This window comes from Nannospalax galili, unplaced genomic scaffold, assembly GCF_000622305.1.
Source record: "Nannospalax galili isolate Female #2095 unplaced genomic scaffold, S.galili_v1.0 scaffold1131, whole genome shotgun sequence".
Lineage (NCBI taxonomy): Eukaryota > Metazoa > Chordata > Mammalia > Rodentia > Spalacidae > Nannospalax > Nannospalax galili.
In genome coordinates, this window is record NW_008329039.1 from 1,577,501 (window position 1) to 1,596,083 (window position 18,583).

An 18,583-nucleotide genomic window follows, 5' to 3' on the forward strand; every position below is an offset into this window, starting at 1 on the left:
CAGGTGGATGTCTAGAAGATCAAGGCCAACCTGGTTGACGTAGTGAGTTTTAGGACAACTGGGGCTACAGGGAGACCATATCTAAATATTCACATGTGTATGCGTGTGTGTGTGTTTGAGAGAGAGAGAGAGAGAGAGAGAGAGAGAGAGAGAGTGGCCTTAGTCTCAGAGATCTGCCTGCCTCTGCCTCCTGAGTGCTATATTAAGGGCTGTATTACTACACCTGACACCACAATTGGACATTATTTATAAACAAATGCAAAAAAAGAAAAAGATAAATCACAGGTTTACAACATTTAACGACATGACTTAATTATAAATAATCTGTATCTAACATGAAAAAGTAAGCAACTCTTCAAGGGATTTTCTATTTTGAATATATTGTACATAAAGGATTAGTTTATAATATTTTAACAAATTGGTTTCAATGAAAAAATAATCTCTGTGTGTGTGTGTGTGTGTGTGTGTGTGTGTGTGTGTGTATGTTTATGAAGGGTGCATGTTGAAGGCAGAGTTTAACCTTAGATATACTTCTTTGGGAGTCTGCCACCTTTGTTTTTGAGATCATGTCTCTTGCTATCTCACTGATTAGACTAGGCTCGCTACCCAGTGAAGCCTATGTATCCGTTTATCTCTGCTCCTGCCACCAGCTTAGGGGTTATAGCACAAGCAACCTAGACTGACCTTTTCACATGGGTAGCAGGGATTAAAATTGGGTACTACTGTTTGCATGGCAAGCACTTTACTTATTGAACTACTTCTGCATCTCCTAGAGACAGAAATTCTTGAAAAGACAAATTTCAATGTTCTGGTTAAAATAAAAATTCAGTGTAAACACTACTATTGAGCATACTAAGTTATTTTAAAAATAGAAAGTGTGATCTGTCTCAAATGACAGTTTTAGAATATAAACCAAGGGTGGTAGTGTATTGCCTACAATCCTAGTATTTGGGAAGTGAAGGAAAGAAAACAAGGAGTTCAAGGTTGTCTTTGGCTATGTAGCGAGTTTGTGGACAACCTGGTCTACAGGAGGCCATGTCGCAAAGAGCAAAAAATTAGAAAAAAAAAAAATAGAGAATGTAAGTAAATGTAATTAAAATATACTTAATTTTTCTTTAATTTGTTAATTGTCACTGTTAGTAATTTCAGATTTTTGCTCATTAAAAATGATATTATTGAGACATTATTCAGAAATTAAAATAGATGTGGATTTTAATTTAAAAATAACAGTGGAGGGGGCTGGAGTGATGGCTCAGCAGTTAAGAACACTGACTGTTCTTACAGAAGACCTGGGTTCAATTCCCAGCACCCACATGGCAACTAACAACTGTCTGTAACTCCAGTTCCAGGGGATCCGACAGTCTTCTCTACCCTCCGTGGGCATTGCATGACACGGGTGCTTTTACTTACATGCAGGCAGTACACACATACACATAAAAAATAAAAAAAACAGCAGTGGAAAGAGGCAAATGTGTTCATATCATTATATATCATCTAATTAGAAGCCATTGTTTCTATTTTATAAATAATAATCTTTCAAACGTTTTCATTGGACGTTTATTTTATATTCTACTATATTCGTATTGTAATATGTTTTCCTTTTGTCACTGTGTAGCAGTCACTTCTTGCCTGAGTTAAATCCAGATGTACTTAATGGTGGAAGAGTTCAACTTGTGGTAAGAAATATGTTTAAAGTTATAGAACAAATGTTACAGACACAAGTACTCAATAATAACTCTTTAAATATGCTCATAATATGCTTATATGTTTTATATGTCTATGAGAAGAGCACAGCTATATCAATTTGGAGGCAACCTCAGAAAGTCATTTGTTAAAGCAATAACAGATTTTCTTGATTCCTAATATAATGTTATAATATGACATTGTTCAAAATATTAATTTTATTTGACATATATAAAATATTAACATGTCACCATTTTAAAACAAAATTGCTCTGGTTGAGAAATTGCTTAATGAAATTATTTTCTTGAAAAGTATGAGTAGACTTTGTAAACAATGGTTAAAAGAAACATCAACATACATTCCCAACTTGGACAATCAAACCACATTAAAACTAGGAAGCAATTATCAGCCTAACATCTCTAAGTATTAAAGAATGCTAAAATACTCTAATAAGTATATTATTAGAGTTTTAAGGACAGATACAACTATGTTGACTAAAGTGGAGTCTAGAAAATAGAGTGCATATGCTTGTTAAATTCAGTTATGCTATTTGCTATTGAGGAAGACTTTGTAAACAGAGGAGAAACACTACTATGGCATAAAAAGCATTTTCCCAAACCTGAGCAATAATTGCATAACAGGATGACTAAAACATGTGTTATGATCATGTTTACATACCATACATGTGTGCATGTGTGTGTATGTGTGGGGGAAGAAGAAGCTATGTATGATTTTGATTGCTCCTTAAATATGTTATTGTATTTTAATAGAAGGCCTCTATTTAAAAAGTCATGTATATTACTCTGAGAATTAATGTACTTCAGGCATGTATATATGTATATATGACTCATTTTGGATGATTGGTTAGTGGCCATTTTGGGCTAGAATGGAGAAAATAAAAGAACCAAGGAATGCCAGCACCAAATAAGTATTCAAGCTAATGGAAAACAGATTAGACAGATTACTGACCCAAATTTTTCATGATTTCGTTTTTCATTAATCCTTTTTTCCAAGGCCATTCTATAGTACATTACATGAATATGTTACACATAAATAACAGTTATAAAATCTCTTTCATATTTAAGAGATACAACAACACAAAATGAAAATTAATGGCAATATAGCAAAACAAGTCACATGTCTCTAAGTGTGTTAGTGGGTTATGAATCAATATCAGAAAGACATTGGCTGATTGAGAGCCCAGTTTAAGTTTGTTTCAGAGGGTGAAGAGCACTTTCTTGCCCACTTGTGTGGGGACCTTGAGGTCAAGAATTGTACAACCAGGACCAGAACATAAATCATTTAAAAATTAAAACAAATAACTGCAATTGCTGCTAATAGAAGACCCTCAAAATGAATTCTATTGCCAAATAAAAAAATAGAAATATATTAAATATAAAAGAAGTCATGTAAAAAGTTATGTAACTGAACAAACTGCAAATTGTGAAACATACTTCAGACTGGACATAATAAAAGAGAATTTGTGAATACCTACAGAGGAACATAAATTAGACTGTCACATGACTTTCTTTCAGAAACAATGAATATTAAAAGACAACGGCTTTACTTCTTAATAGTAGAGATAAATTTAAGTATCATTAATTATACTCTTTATTAACTTCAAAGTCAATAATTATAAAATAAGGCATAATAGAATTCAAGTTCTGTATTTTGAGGAACTGGAAAGTAACATCTATTTTATAAGCAATATCAAAGCACATTACAAAACAGAAAGAAATTGGAAAATGAAAGAAAATATCATTTTCTCATATTTTAGACTTTATCATCAAATATGCCTGGGACTGGAGAGATGGCCTAGTGGTTAAATGTACTGACTGCTCTTTCTGAGAACCCAGGTTGAGTTCCCTAACTCCAGTTCTCCTGGACTCAAAGCCCTCTTTTTGTCCTCATGGGCATTCTACAACATGAGTGCACTTACATACACAAAGGCAATACACTCATACACATAAAATGAAAATAAAATAAATCCCAAAAATTTAATAAAGTATGTCAACAATATAGAGAATTGTGCTAAGAACTGAATTAATTGCATCCACCCAAACTCTGGGATTCTCCAGAAAAGTCTTATTTCCTGTTATCCAGTAAACTCTGAGACTTTGAAACTAAAGTACTTGAGGTTTAATCAAGAAAATGTGGGACCAACTCCTATGGTATATGAAAGAAGCATGACTAAGGAGAGGGGCAAGAGCTTGAATCGAGCTGCAGCAACGGAAGTGACAATTCTCATAGAGAGGTTTAGTGGAGAGCCAGCAGGCAGTGACTCAACAACTAGAAATTTCTGACTCAGGAGTTTCATGTAGTCTGGATGAGATATGATGACATCGAATTTAGCATTCACAACTACATGAACTTAATATACAAAATATACCAATTGTCTCCAAATAATTGTACAAGTCATCAGAAATTCCAACTAATTTAGGGTTCATTTTGGGGGAACCTAGAAAATACCACTTTGAAACTAGAAAGAAAAACTAAATTATATATGTAAAAATAGACAAAAAGCAACTGTTTTCACAAGAGATGGAGATTTTGTGCAAGCTAAAGTGAACTTTTTGATGCTAGCATGGATAACTGGAGCATTAGAATAATAAGATCAGGAATAGATCTGTGACTGTAGTGGACTATCTTACATAAGATATATGTAGGAAAGCTCAGGTTATTTAGTAAGTAGCATTAACTCAATAAATGCCAATAAAAAATCAAAACAGATTTTATACAGTGGAAAAGCAAGTTACAGTAAGATGTTAGAATCCATATTAGTTGGGAAATTAGTATAGTATGCTTAACAACAGGAATACATTCTAAGAAATGCATAATACTTGCTTTATTTTGGTTATGTGAACTTTATAGACTGCATTTACACAAACTTAGATGGCACAGGTTCATCTCTTCATATGATCTCTTCATACAAGCAACACATATGGTAAACAAGAGATGTATGAGGCTGTTTTACTACAACATGACATACTTCTTTAAAGTAAACCTTTATTTTTTATAAATAGAACTATATTCTAAAACAATGACACAAAGGTATAGTACATATATAAACTAATAAATATCATGGTCTCTTATCATTATCAACTGTTTAGACTGTACATAGTGTATTGACATGCTTTTATGTGTCTGACTCTGAGGTAGATCTTTTGACACCAGGATCAGCACAAACACATGAGTAATGTATTACACTATGAAGTTGCACTGTCTATGACATTATTAAGCAATAAGAATTTTCCATTTCCATTATAAATGTGATTTACTGATGTTAAAAATGCAATCCATTGTTTACCTAATTATCCCTATGAGGCCACATAATTGTGTCCAAAAATAAAATTAATATATTTGTGCAGCATAACTGTAAGGTAGTTTATAAGAGGAGCACATCCCTACAGCACTTTATTTTGCTTTCTTAAAATAAGTACATAGGCTTTTGTTTTTAAGTATATTTAGTATGCCATCACATAAAAGTAAAAAGAAATTAAATATTTCTTAAAATATTGTTGATTAAAAAGGTGTTCCTGTTCTTTACAAAATGATGGGAAATTTTATTTTTAATTAGGTGTGATGGTCAGATGTAGATCAGACTTCAAATATTTAGACAAGCCTTTTTCAAATCCACATCCCTTATTCCATTGTTAGACATGGGTTGACATACATAACCTCATAAGTGGCTTAGGAAGAAAAGGAGACTTAGAAACAAGAAATTTAGAAAATCTTTGCAATATTGCTATTTAATAAATATTTGATATTGAATTTTATATTAGAACATTAGTATCGGAATTGAGTCTTTTTATGCCATTATTTAATATTACAGTGTTTTAGAGTTCGACGTACATTTTTATAGCATCAGTATTTAATGTTTGATTAGCTATCATCAGTTTTAAATACAATTGTCCTTTTGTATTCATCAAGCCCATTTTATTGACATTTTATTTGACAAAATGAGAATGAAGAATATTCAAGAAAATACTGTCTATATTGAGAGTGTAATGATGCCCCTAAACAATACTGCATAACATCTGTTATACAGTATGTATGAGGCATCATGATGCATTTACATTGTATTAGTTGTTATTAATAATCTGTAGATGATTCATGCTGTAATAGAGAATTATGTAAGTTACATGTAACCATTGCACCATTATAATATGTTGTTTGAACATCCTCAGTATCCACAAGGGTCCTGAAACTCATAGGCTCAAATGAACAACTGAGTATGTGTTTTTCATGTATCTATTTGTCTGCTTTTTATCACCCTCTCAAATACCTGAAAGTAAAACATGGCAGGATTTCTTTTGGATCATGGTTTCAGAGGTTCAACTTTGTAGTCACTAGGATCTGTTTTTCTGGGGCTATGGTGTGACCATACAAATGGCAGGGGAAAGCTATTCAACTGTCAGCAACCAAGAAACTAGAGAGAGAAGGAGCCCCAATATAATTGTAGCCCAATGAAATATGCTCCTAGTGAACTACTTCCTCTTACAATTTGGCCCCACCTCCAAATGGATCCACCATCTCCCAATTATGCCATCAAATTATCTGTCCATCGAAGGATTAACCCACTGATTCTGTCAGGGTCCTCATGATCCAATCACCTTTTAGTAATTGGGTCTGCAAGCTCAAACCAACCTTTCAATACATGGGCCTTTCCGGAGATATTTATATCCAAATGATAGCAGCCATATAGAAAATGCACCATTATTTTTACAATTTCTCTACTAGTTAACAATAAGTGCAAGAATCATCTTAGTGCTAAAGCCTATGCTTCAAATATATAATTTAAATATTAATGTCTATGAGCTACTCCAGATGCACTAAGAGACCTAACATGCATTTGAAATGTGTAGGTTTATGTGGGGGAAGGCCATAAGGATTGCATATTTTTGTTCTCTCCTGAATTTAAAAAAAAAAAAATCTGGACTGGAGAGATATCTCAGTAGTTAAGAGCACTGGCTGCTCTTGCCTAGGACCAACAGTGAGGCAAACAATCATCTGTATTTCCAGTTTCAGGGGAACTGATACCCTCTTTCTGACGTCCCCTAGCACTGCAGGTATAGGTGACACTACGTATACATAGGCAAAACAATTTCTAATTTAAACTCTTTGGTGACTCTTTAATGAAATCATGTGTTCTGGTGAAATTTCATTTTATGGTTTGAAGTTGAGATGTGCCTGTGTATAGAGGGCTATGTATAGAGGGCTTGATAAGTTCACACAGTAATTCATGCTAATAGCCCTATTTGGCCACTCCATAATGTACATGAATTTGAGTAGGGGACAGTGGGGGGTTGCAGATAGGTGAGAGGATAAAAACCATCAAACCATATTGTATAAAAACTCACAAAATTCAGTATTTTTTTTAATCAAGAAAGAAAGAAACACAAAACAAACCAAGTTCTATTGAGTATTAAAAATACATGTATTTCTTTTTTAAGTCAGAAAATTGTAAAATCAATCAATAAATAAATACACAAATATTCTGGAGGAAAACACAAATTTGTGTTTGAGAGTGAGAAAAAGATGGAGAAAGGAATGGAACAAAAAATGGCAAATCAGGTGTATATGCTTGAAATCCCAGCATTAGAGAGTTCCAGGGCAGCCAGGATTGCAGAGCAAGGGAAGGGAGTCAGAAAATGAGGAAGAAGAGGACTGAGGATGAGAAGGAGAAGAATGAGACAGGCAGAGCGAGAGGACAGGGAGGAGGGGAGGGAGGAGAAGGAGGATATGACATCTGGTCTGGCTCCTGGAGTCTTTGTGACTAGTTACACAGATAGCTCTAAACCACAGTGGTGGTTTCATGTCTTTCTCTATATTTAAATTTTCCTCCTATCAAACATTTAGGATAATACTCTTTCACAGGATTTCAATCATGCAGTGGTTTGGGTGACATCCCATCCACTTAGCGACTGCCTTGTTTTTTTTTGTCGTAGCATTTTCCCCACTTCACAGCTCAACCTTGATAAATCCTTAATGATATCAGACATTCTGTAAAACACGATTTTATAGGCAAGAAGCAATTCTTTTGATCTTTAAGATCAGTGTAAGATGGTATTAAAAGTATAAAGGTAATTTCAGATTGAATGAATAATCCACTTAATCATAAAATTTGCCTTTAAGTTTCTATGTATTTAATATTGTGTCAAGATTAGGCTTAATGTGCATTACCAATGATTGTGATGAAAAGGTAGACCTCTTCTGGACATATTGGCATACAAATAAGGAAAGAAAAACATTTTCAGGGGTTCTGTTAATAAAAAGAATACGTGTAGTACAATACGAATTTTGCAGGAAATAATCTAATATGACATTTCTAACATTCGATTAAGAATAAAATAATATACTTGGTAAGTAAGTGATGTTAAGCTGTTTAAAGTTTCACCAGCTGCTTTTAAGATTGATTTTCATCAAAATTACTGTACTAAAATGTTTTCTTTTGTTGTACAGACTCAAATAGCAAACCTCAATTTTAAAATCGGCTCTTATTTGTGAAAAATGCTTTGACATAGTGCATTTGTTCTGCCTGGGCAGCAGTAAAGGATTGTGGTATCATTTTGAAGAAGATTGTTTGACAGAGCCTGTTTGTTTATTTGGGGTAATGTGAGCTGCATTCAGAAAATGCCATATTTTGTTTCATGATTGTATACATTCTCTCCTATTGCTCCCAGGCAAGGCTTGTAAGCAGAGAAGACACGGATTTAGACCTTTCTTCCATGACCAGTGGAAGCGCTTTGTCTGTGAACAGAGAAAAAAAAAGTCAGGCACACAGACACTCAGCGGGATCTTCAAGTAAGCTGTGGTTTCCTTCAGAACTAATTTAGTAATTACAAATGAATTGATGGAAGCTAATGCCAGCAAGCATCCTTTTAAAGATAGGGGGTAGATGTGAGCCACCACAGCTACCACCAAATGTGTCTTTGGCTTTTTCTCTCTTTTTTTAAATGTCTTCTTTGATATAGATCAAATTAAATTATTTCTAATATTAATATCATCAGTATTTACTTATGTTCTGTGATTCAAAGTTCCCCCTTCCCCACCCTGTGTATCATATTGAACATTTTGAGCATTTGTTTCTAAATTATTTTTAGAATAATTTTTAAAACTCAAATTTACATATTAAACTAGAGCACTTGGTTGTCATTAATAGATATAGATAAAGGGCTTTTTTACTTCAAATAGAATTTTACAGAGTATAAGATCAACAATATGTTTTTTAAGTACTTCAATTGGAGTGATGTTAGTCTGATTGTGTTTAATACAGGTGACTTTAAACTCATATCTACTTCATACATCTATTATCTATTACCTTTAATTTAGGGATAGAGCAGTTTTCTTTACATATGTAGCTTGGTTTTCAACCAAAATTTATTACAGTTATGAACATTAAAAATATCTGTATCTCATTGCATTTCAGGGGAATAAACCCTAATTTTTTTTCAGTCTTCATTTAATTACATTCAAGACACTTTAAATATCCTCTAAGATGTTATAATGGATTAGCATAAATGTTTCATTTCACATCACATTTGTTAATTTTCTAAAATATGATGAAATTCAAACCTACACCTAAGTTTGTATTTCATTTAATTATTCATTTTGAAAGTTCTATTGCTCATTGATCTCATGGTTATATTTATTCAAAATAATATTTTATTGAATGAGAAAAGTTGAGTGATCCATTGTTTTCCATAATAAATCAAACATGAAAATAATTCAGTAGCTCTCCCTTTTTGTCTAGATTTATAGACTTTATAGATTCCAAGAGTTTAAATCTGTTAGTGTATGCAACTTCACTGTGATAAATTTTTATCTGCTTTTCATAAGTACTTTCTCACTTCATTTTTATTGAATTTTTGCAGTTTCATACAATTTAATTTGAATGTATTTAGATCTCCTCCTAGTCCACAGCTCCCCTATTGCCCCTTCCCAATTTAATGTACTCTAGTTTATATGCATATATTATATATTAATGCAATATATATATTAAGGCCTATGGAGTCTAATTGTGCCCCAGATGTCTTCTGGTGTAGGTATATCATGAGGCCTGGTTTATCCACCAGTAGTCACATTCTTTATTTTCTTTTTAACTTTACGTGTATGAGCGTATTGCTCGCATGTATATAAGTGCACCCATGTCATGCAATGCCTCTGGAGGTCAGAAGAGGGCCTTGGATCCCTTGGAACTGGAGTTAGAGACAGTTGTTAGCTGCCATGTGAGTGCTTAGAATTGAACCCAGGTCCTCTGAAAGAACATCCAGTATTCTTAACCTCTGAGCCACCCCTTCAGCCCCAAGAGTCACATTCTTGAAAAAGACCGTTTCTGTTCTTCACAGCAGCATTCAGTTGCCCTGAAGAAGAGTTTTGACATTTTGCATAGTAAGAATACATTATTTTGTTTGGCTTTTCATTCTGGATTTTTTTAAATTTACAATGATCCAAAGTGATTAAGAAGTTTGTAATAGAGCGACAATAGTATTCATAAGTATGTGTACCACAAATTGGGTTCTTCTGAAATGAAATACGTATTTGAAGAACTCATGTAATCAGCATATTAAGTCAAAACCCAGAAATTTATAATGATGAATAATTTTATTTATACAAATGAACCTAAAGTATTTGTTTCTGAATCACAAAATACAGCTAATAACCATATTTTGTACTCAAATAATAAAAATTCAAGCAGTCTAATATATTCAAAGTCTGGGAAATGGGTTTAAATTAGAGACATTACAATTATCACAGGGGAACTGAGACCCTTAATATTGAGGGTTATTACTGACCAATGTTTATTAATTCCTGTTATGTTCATGTTGTAGTGTGATCCAGAAAGCTGGTTAGTTACTCGTATGAACTCACAACAATGGTGACTGTATGCTCAAGTCCTGTGCAAGGTCAAACCAAACAAAATCCAAGCACAGACATAGGGAAGTGGGTTAAGAAGTGAGAAGAGAACTTGCTTAGCTTGCACAGGCTCCGAGTTTGATTCCTGGCACTGAGGGATAAAAATAAATATAAAATAATAACAACAAGCTTTTAGTCGTAATAGCTTATTGGAAAGCTGAAACACAAATGGTTCAATAAATCAACTATTCTGTAATACACAAACTTTGTGTTTTCCTTATATAACAATTAATCACAGATTATATAGTATATAAGATCACTAAATTATTTTTCAGTTGATCTATAAATAATTTTTATTATTTTTCATTTTGAAAATTTCATACATTCATGAAAAATATTAGAAACATTGACCCAGTTACCTCCCTTATCCTCCTCCTACAGACTCCCTTCTTCTTCTTACCTTAATATATTCTGTAAGAAACTGAAATGTTTCTCTCACTGCATGTAATTCCAATTAGTTGACAATTGCTGACATTATTGCAAACTCTATCTCTAAATATGCTTAACAAGTGAAATTTAAGGATAAACTACTTTAGAAAAATATTTTATTAAATAACAAAATATTTGAGTAAAAGCAGTTACTACAGTTATTGATCTGCTCTGATATACAATATAATTATGAATGGTGTGAGCTGACATCAGTTGCAGCGTAGTCATTCCCTCAAAAAAGAGTGGTGGGGCACCTTCTAGGTAAAACTCATGTTAGAATCAAATAGTAATAAATAGTATTTAAAACAATATCAGGAACAAAGTAAATGGCTAATAAGTGTTGTTTTAATCACCACCTTTACACAGTATAAAAGAATCAAGTTACTGAGATCTCAAGAGTATAAATAAGTACGTTATTGGTTCTACATATAAGAAATCTACTCCTAGTTGCTCAACCAAAACCCTTAGCCTATTAGTCTATAGAAATCTTTTAACCTTCAAAGGTTTTGCATCCTGCAATTTCATGGCCCAGAGCCAACCACTTACAGCTTTGAAAGCTTTTTTTTGCTCCAGCTTTCTCTCTCTTTCAAAACTTGTCACCTTGTTAAATCTAAAGGATTTCTTTTTCTTTTGCAAGCCACATCTAGAAACTAGTTTATAGACTGCAGCTGTAAAACTCTCTTGAAGCCTTTGAACTATTCTAGATATTTCTCTTTCAATGTTGCTATAATATTGTAGCATTTATTCTTTTTGATCAGATAAACTTTAGCTTAAAATTCCAGTTGTACCACCACAGACAAATAAATTATTTGAACTCTAAGGATGACTTTACTATCTGAACAAAAGGGATAAGAATGTTTCTTTCATAGGGAATTAGGAAAAATCAGTAAAAATATGTCTAAGGTAGGCAATATACAAACAGCTTATTTTAAAATCTTAAACAACAGTATCTGCTGTTCCCATCATTTGTTGCAGATTTTGTGTCATATTGCATAATTTAAAAACAAACTCTCAGCAGAATTGTTTTCTTTATGTGTCAAGTAAAATAAGAACCAACTTTTGCCATATCTGTCATTGCAGTCAAATGCTTCTTTGCATAGAGAGATTTCTGATTTTGTTGTTGTTGTTGCTTTTCTTTTAGTCATAAAAGAAGCCCAGGTAATTACTATCTTGGTTTCAGAACCATCATAAAGCGTGCAAAGAAAGGAAGAGATGGTTTTCTTCTCACTTAAAACTTACATGTAGTGGGGTGTGGTGGCTCATGCCCTTAATTCCAACACTCTAGAGGCATAGACAGGTGAATCTGTGTGAGACTGAGGCACCTTGGTCTACACATCGAATTCTAGGGCAGCTGAGGCTGCAGGGAGACATTGTCTCAAAAAGCAACAACAAACAAAAAAATAACAACAACAACAAAACTTATTGAAGAAAGTCAAGAGATTTTCTTATTTAACGAAAATATTTAATTTTGCCAAATTACTGGCTATCTCCATTTCCATATTTAATATATAATTCATTGTCATGCATTAAAATAATAATTTACTGTAAATGAAATTTATACTTACCAATTTTTAATTATCTTTCTACTTTATAATTATTATTTTCCTTTAACAGCTAATATGAATAAGATTCAAGGACATTGCTAATCTGCTAACATACACGAAATAGTAAAGGGAAACAGCAAATTCAATCCATTCTTTCTTATTCCAAATACTGTTTTAAATTGCTTTTTGTTTTTTCAAGTCCTACCTTGGTGAAGAGTAGAACATAAATCTTTGAAGTCATTTATTGAATGTACACTGCTCTCGACACATCTCAGTGACTCCTGGTTATTGCTGCACTTTCTGGATATTCTTCATTTTCACAGTTAGCCAAGGACTGAAGGTTCCCAACAGCTCTGAGATAGTGAATAATGAGCCTCAAGTCAAGTCTTCCTTTGGGTGTATCTAGACTTCTCATGATGTTTTGGACCTTTGAGTGAGGTATTGGGTTTTCTGAATATAAAAGTAAATGCTGTCCCAAAGTGACGCAATTAATGTAGTCGCATTGAGTGAGGAATGCCTCCTACAAAGCAGTATGCTTGGCTTCTACCAAGGATGAAAGTTGAGATTTAAGCATAGAAAGAAGTGAAGAAAGACTTTTAAGTGGAGGTGAATAGTAAAATGTAAATGTATGTTTACAAGACATTGAAGCATCTCTGGAGCAGAGATTCCACAGACTGAAGAAATAAAAGAATAGAACCTAAATGATGCAAAACATCCCTTATTTGTTCAAGCCCTAAAGTAGTGTAAAAGAACATGGGATTGGAGGAATCTTCATTTTAGGTAACTATTAAAGTGGAAAATTTACACATTCCTCCTAACAAGGACTAACTAAGGAAAATTTCTGAAAATATCTTAGAATATTAAAAGCTTAAGATTAGAGAAATGATTAGTAGAAAATAAAGTACTCTGAATCTGTTATGACTCCAATATATTGCCTACAATTTCATAGTTCTTATCCCCCAAGAGGATAAATTGTTACCAAAAGCACAAAATAAAATCATTTAACAGTTTTCCATTCCCATTATTTTATACAGAATTGAGAGGCTGTAGGTGGTCTCTAAATAAAAAGTCAGTTTCCCAAAATGACCATTAGGGTCTATTCCACATTTAATGAACACATTCCAATAATGCAATTTTAAATTTTCAAATCAAATATTATTGTCATTTTTCATATTGATTCAGATGTATGAACATCTAATTTTTTACTAACTACATTTTGATCCCATGCTACATTTAATAATTTCATAATTAAATATTATTGCATATGTGCTAGGATTATAATATAAACCACACTTCATAATAAGAAATCACATCCCTACAATGTGCAAAGCCATTAACAAAAGAAAAAGATAGTATTCAAGTGTCTAACATACAACAGACACTGCACTAAGAATATAAATAGTAAGCCATTACTGCTGAATACCTCTATATCATATATCCCTATTAATTTTTCAGTAAATATTGTCTACATAATAAAAGAATTCTATTATTATTTAATAGACTTCTCTCCTATCAAATACTACTGACCAAAACAGTGTCATACTAATAATGAAGATTTATTGCTTCTTCTCCGCTTCTGAAGCACATGTTCCAGGTCAGGAAATTTAATAAAGTATTCTAGGTTCCTAGAAAGGCTTCCCGGTATATCATAGGGCATTAACACATGTTCTAGTTTGTTTCTCCATTTCTGTGACAAAACATTCTGAACAATACCAACTTGAGGAGGAAAGCGTTTGTTCTGCTTACATCTCCCAGGTCACAGTTCATCTCTGAGGGAGCCCAAGGTAGGAACGCAGGGCAAGAACCTAGAGGCAGGAGCTGAAGCACAGGCCATGGAGGAATGCTGCTTACTGGCCTGCTCCCCTGGCCCCTGCTTCAGCCTGCTTTCTTATACAACATAAGCCCATCTGCCTAGGGTTGGCATGACTCATGGTGGGCAGGGCCCTTCCACATCACTCAATAATCAAGATGATGTCCCACAGATATGGCCACAGGTCAGTCCAATGGGGGCATTTCAACAACTGAGGCTCCCTTTACCCATGTGTGTCAAATTGACACTAAAGCTATCCAGCACAGCATATACTGAATGTGTGGATATACATACAGAAGAGAGCAACCTTTGGATGCATAGCAGCCAACAAGAAGAGTACCTAACATTTTATTCTTCTTTCATTGTCAGCAGGGTATTTTGCTAAAGTCAACTAAAAGATTTGGTAGAAAATCAGCAATTGACCCCATAACTTCTAAGAGCCCTTGCCCTGCCCCAAATCCCCACAGCTATAAACACTCATAAGTACTGTCTATCAATATCTGAAGGATTTCATTCCTAACCTTAGAATGATACAAAGTTCTATAGTTCCAGATTATATGATGCCAATCCCATCATTCAAAGTCCCATCATTCGAAAAACCCTTGTTTATTCAGAAATATGTGTGGAGTGCTCTTTGGAGATTCAGGATATCATGCAAGGAGAAGAGCTGAGAGCAAGACCACCATATCTCCATCCATCATAGAATTTTTGATCTATGTAAATACGTGCTGTGGATTTTAGGCTCCTGATTTAGTCCTATAACTCAGAAAAGTTCATCATCTTGCACAACATACCACCACCCATGCCCGAAATTACAAAGCTCCTATTCTCACAACAAATTTCCATATCCTCTCATGAGTAAGCTTAACACTATTCTAGCTTTAAAAAGAGGTTTAAGTAAACACTTGTATCACAAATGACCATAACTGCTGCAGCGTAAAGAACTAGCTGGAAACTATAGCTGTGGGTTGTTGAACCACAGAAAATAAAATTAAAATCTGGGACATTAGCACATCTTTTATTGGATGGAGTTTATTATCAGTGCTTCCAAAGAGAAAACAAAAGGATTTCCATACATGAAATATTATTTTTGAAATTCTATTAACATTATTTTCTTTTTTTTTTTTTAAAGTAAACCAAAGCCTTATGTCAAATTTTCAAGATTTGCTATAGTGGATATAATTACAAAGTTATAAAGCACCTATAATTCTTAGAAGATTTGAATTTAGATATTTAATTGAATGTGAAATTGTATTTATAATACATAATAGTTACTAATATGTACTTTCTACTCAAAAATTTGCTTTGTTTTAATTTCTTCTTTTTCTTTTTCTTTCTTTTTTCTTTTCTTTTGGTTTTTTTTTTTTTTTTTTTTTTCTTGAGACCGTATCTCCATTGTAGCCCCAGGTGTCCTGTAACTCCCTCTGTAGACAAATTGGCCTCAATATCACAGAGCTCCACCTGTCCACCTCCCTCTAGAACATTGGGATTAAAAGTAAAAATAAATGTTAGTTTAATTTAATAACTACCAATAATTTCAGAGGTACAATTTGTTTTAGATATATTTATATTATTAACTTTGTCTTAGAATCCTCTGTAGCTTTCCAATTTTTTTTCCTTTAAAAAGTACTTGCGTTTTCTTAAACATACACAATGTTTTCTTCAGGAAAGGTTGTAAGTGTTGTTCTGTAATTAAATATTCTGAGGCAGACATGGTAGCACATAGTAACTTTAGTCCCTGAAGTTGGGAGGCAGAGGCAAGTAGATCTCTGTGAGTTCAAGGCCAGGCCAACTTTTACTTTTTTGTACTGGTCTACATAGTGAGTTCCAGGCCAGGCCAACTGTTACTTTTACATAGCAACATACAATAAAATTTTTCTTAAAGAGGACAGTCGTCTAATATTTTGTCCTCTTTTTCTCTACTCAATATTTTACATTAAAAAACCTTTATAGACTCAATTATATTCAAGATATCTTAATTATATTATATTGTGCCTGTTACACTTAAATTTCTTATTTATTTAATTTTTTCCTTTTGAAAAATTTGTAACTACTTTCTGAAATGTTCACATCAAAAGACTCAGCTCCAAATCATTATTAAATGCCCTCTTGTGACATGTTCAGTGGCTACCAACAGCATACTTTTCTTCTTTTCTTTAAAAATATATTTGATATTAACAGATCAGTTATTTAATAAACACAGTACAACATTCTTGAACCAGATTGTTTCCATGAAGGTGAAGTTTAGAATCATTTCCAGGCTTCTAAAGTTTGGGATCATTTCCAGGTTTCTGAAGTTCAATCTGATTTTATAGAGCTGCCACTTCTTACAGATAGTAGAATTTTCTACTCTGCTTAGAAAACTTTTGAGGAAAGGAGCATTATGTGTTTCTTCTCTAAACTGGTTGTGTTTAGCTAAAGTAATTAGGGATGGAAGAACAATGTATGAACTCAGGTTCATTTAGATATACTGTGACATGGAGAAAAAAATCAGTTACAAGCATCATTTTCATATTGTAAAACACCTATTACTTTTTTCTTTTTTGTTTTATTTCTTTTACTTTTTTATTTGTGAGATTATCATGTTTAAAGTTGTACTGCTCTAGTTGCAGAATGATTGACTTCAAAAGCTATGAAAGCTATATGGTCTCTCCAGTATCCTTTAAGTAATAGATGTGTGTGTGTGTGTGTGTGTGCACATGCGCTCATACAAATATGTCCATCTAATTCTTTTTACAATATTTTGTTCATGGGCTAAACAAACTACAAATATTTTATTAAAAGTTCACAAAAAATAATGTGAGAAATGGTATTTGAATTCATAACTGTATCACTTCAAATTTCTTTCTACTATGGTACAGTGTCTTTTATCTGTTCAATTTGCATAGAAATTGCCAAGGGATAAAAATTAGATCTTCACCCGGCATGGTGGCGCACGCCTTTAATCCCACCACTTGGGATGCAGAAGCAGGTGGATCTTTGTGAGTTCAAGTCCAGCCTGGTCTACATAGTGAGTTCCAGGCCAGCTGGGGCTACAGGGAGACCCTGTCTCAGAAAGACCAAATGCATACATAATAAATAAATATGTAAATGAATAAATAAATAAATAAATAAATAAATAAATAAATAAAAATTAGAACTTCCCATCTCTAAATTCACACTCTTACCAATGCCACATTATGCCTTGTTGAAAATGCAGCTGCCATATTAACCACCCTTCGCCTCTCTTTACCTCATTATTCTAGCTTACTGAGAACTACCTGTTTTTGTGGCTTGTTTTGTTTCTTTTGTTTTGTTTTTCCTATATACTCTTTTCTAAATATTTTATTTATTATCTTTAGTTTATGTGTATGTGTGTATGGCCTGCATGTAGTTAAGTGCACCCATATCATGCAATGCCAATGGAGGACAGAAAAGGCTGTTGGATCCCCTGGAACTGGAGTTATGGACAGTTGTTAGCAGCCATATGGGTGCTGGGATTCGAACCCAGGTCTTCTGCAAGAACAACCAGTGTTCTTAACCGCTGAGCCATCTCTCCAGCCCCTTTTCCCATATACTCTTATAATCAACACACATATGCAAATTATTGTATTCAGAAAGCAATCATTTAACACATGAATTTGTGTCCATTATCAAATTATTGCCTGTTAGCACCATACATACCCTAAATATTAGTAGCCTGTTACATTTGATTTTCTTTTGCTTGTAGTTGTCAATACTTGTGCTTAGTTAAGTTTAATAATGCCCTGGCTTGTATATTTTCAATGTATATTGAAACTACATTTTAAAAAGAATAAATTGAAATTTCTTTTAGTTGTCTACTAACTAACTAGAATTTTAGATTTACATAATGCTGGGCTTTATAAAAATAAATATAAATGAATAAAATAAAATATAATTTAAAGGAGAAACTATATAATTAAATAATTCTGGCATAGTTTCTTCATACATTATACTAAAGAAAATTTTATGGGGAAGTATCTTATTCTGTGTCTATTTTTACAAGGTTCAAAGGAGATCCTACTCTTAATGCCATTAAAGTCTATGTTTATGCTTGTGTGGCCAAAGCCACAAAAATACAGTAGAACAACTTTGGAACTTCTGGTAACATCAGTCTTCCAAAAACCTCGAGGGGTAAACAGGAAGTCTGTGAAATAAGTGCAAAAGATATAGAAGCCTAAAAAAAAAAAAAAACTTTTGA

The 18,583-nt window shown here is 33.3% G+C and overlaps 1 protein-coding gene across 1 annotated transcript in view; it reads left to right on the forward strand.

Annotated features, from left to right (window-relative positions):
• The window catches only part of Lrriq1 (leucine rich repeats and IQ motif containing 1), a 209,969-nt gene extending 201,450 nt beyond the window's left edge, over positions 1-8,519 (forward strand). Inside the window, exons 26-27 of the mRNA XM_029562350.1 lie at positions 1,616-1,676; positions 8,367-8,519. Coding sequence (XP_029418210.1) covers positions 1,616-1,676; positions 8,367-8,519 — 214 coding nt within the window. The remainder of the gene's footprint in view (positions 1-1,615; positions 1,677-8,366) is intronic.
• Positions 8,520-18,583: the final 10,064 nt, after the last annotated feature.